Source organism: Corvus brachyrhynchos, unplaced genomic scaffold, assembly GCF_000691975.1.
Source record: "Corvus brachyrhynchos isolate BGI_N302 unplaced genomic scaffold, ASM69197v1 scaffold193, whole genome shotgun sequence".
NCBI classification, from domain to species: domain Eukaryota; kingdom Metazoa; phylum Chordata; class Aves; order Passeriformes; family Corvidae; genus Corvus; species Corvus brachyrhynchos.
In genome coordinates, this window is record NW_008237087.1 from 832,772 (window position 1) to 833,820 (window position 1,049).

At 66.3% G+C, this 1,049-nt stretch overlaps 1 protein-coding gene across 1 annotated transcript in view; it reads right to left on the reverse strand.

Annotated features, from left to right (window-relative positions):
- POU6F1 (POU class 6 homeobox 1) overlaps positions 1 to 1,049 on the reverse strand; it is a 4,190-nt gene that overhangs the window by 1,950 nt on the left and 1,191 nt on the right. The window contains exon 2 of the mRNA XM_017728689.1: positions 365 to 670. Coding sequence (XP_017584178.1) covers positions 365 to 670 — 306 coding nt within the window. The remainder of the gene's footprint in view (positions 1 to 364; positions 671 to 1,049) is intronic.

Below are 1,049 nucleotides of genomic sequence, written 5' to 3' on the forward strand. Positions count from 1 at the left end.
GGGGGTTCTGGGGTGGGACATGGGGGGCTGTGAACCCCTTCATCCCTCTGCCCAGGGACCCTAGTCCCTGATATCCCTCTCCCAGTGATCCCAGTCCCCGTTATCCCTTTTCCCAGGGGAGCCCAGTCCCTGTTATCCCTTTTCCCAAGGACCTCAGGCACCGTGTTCCCTCTTCCCAGAGGTTCCCCGACACTGTTAACCCCAGAACACCTCAGACCCTGTTATCCCTCTTCCCAGTTCCCATTTTCCCTCTGCCCAGGGATCCCAGACCCCCATCATCCCTCTTTCCACAGGACCCCAGTCCCTGCTATTCCCACGGACCCCACAGCCCATTATCCCTCTCCCAGTGCTCCCAGTGACTCACTGGACACCAGCTGGCTCACGGTGGGGGTCTCAGAGCACGTGATGGGCACTGGGGATGGCGACACCTTGGCCACGGGCGCAGGGCTCGTCCCCACCCCGGCCGGGGCCGGCTGGATGGGCGGGACCTGGGGTGGGGGGGACCCGGGGGTGACCTGGGGGGAACTGGCAGCTCCGCTCCCCGTGGGGCACGGCCCACTGGGACAGCTAGTGGCACCAGGAGGGCCACGGCGTGGCCACGGGACAGGAGGGGGCACAGCCTGGGGGTGCTCCTGGCGTCCCAAAGCCCCATGGCCAGGACCCAAAGGGGCTCATGTGCCCCCACAGCCACACAGCTGGGTCCCCAAGGTGCTCACGGGCTCCTAAATCCACCTGTCTGGGGCCCAGAGCCGTGTGGCCGCAGCCCAGAGGTGCTCAGGGGGTCCCACAGCCACGTCCCGGCAGTGCTCGTGTCCCCCCAGAACAGCATGGCCAGGTCCCAGAGGGGCTCACGTTCTCCCCAGAACAACGGGGTCGTGTCCCAGGAATGGTCGTGGTATCCCAAAGCCACCTGGCCACGTCCCAAAGGCGCTTCTGTCTCCCCCAAGGCCGCGTGGCCTGGTCCCAAAGGTACTCAGAGGGTCCCAAAGCTGCGGGGGGGTCCCAAAGCCGCTCCCCTGCTCCCAAAGCCCCTTTGGGGACGCTGCTGC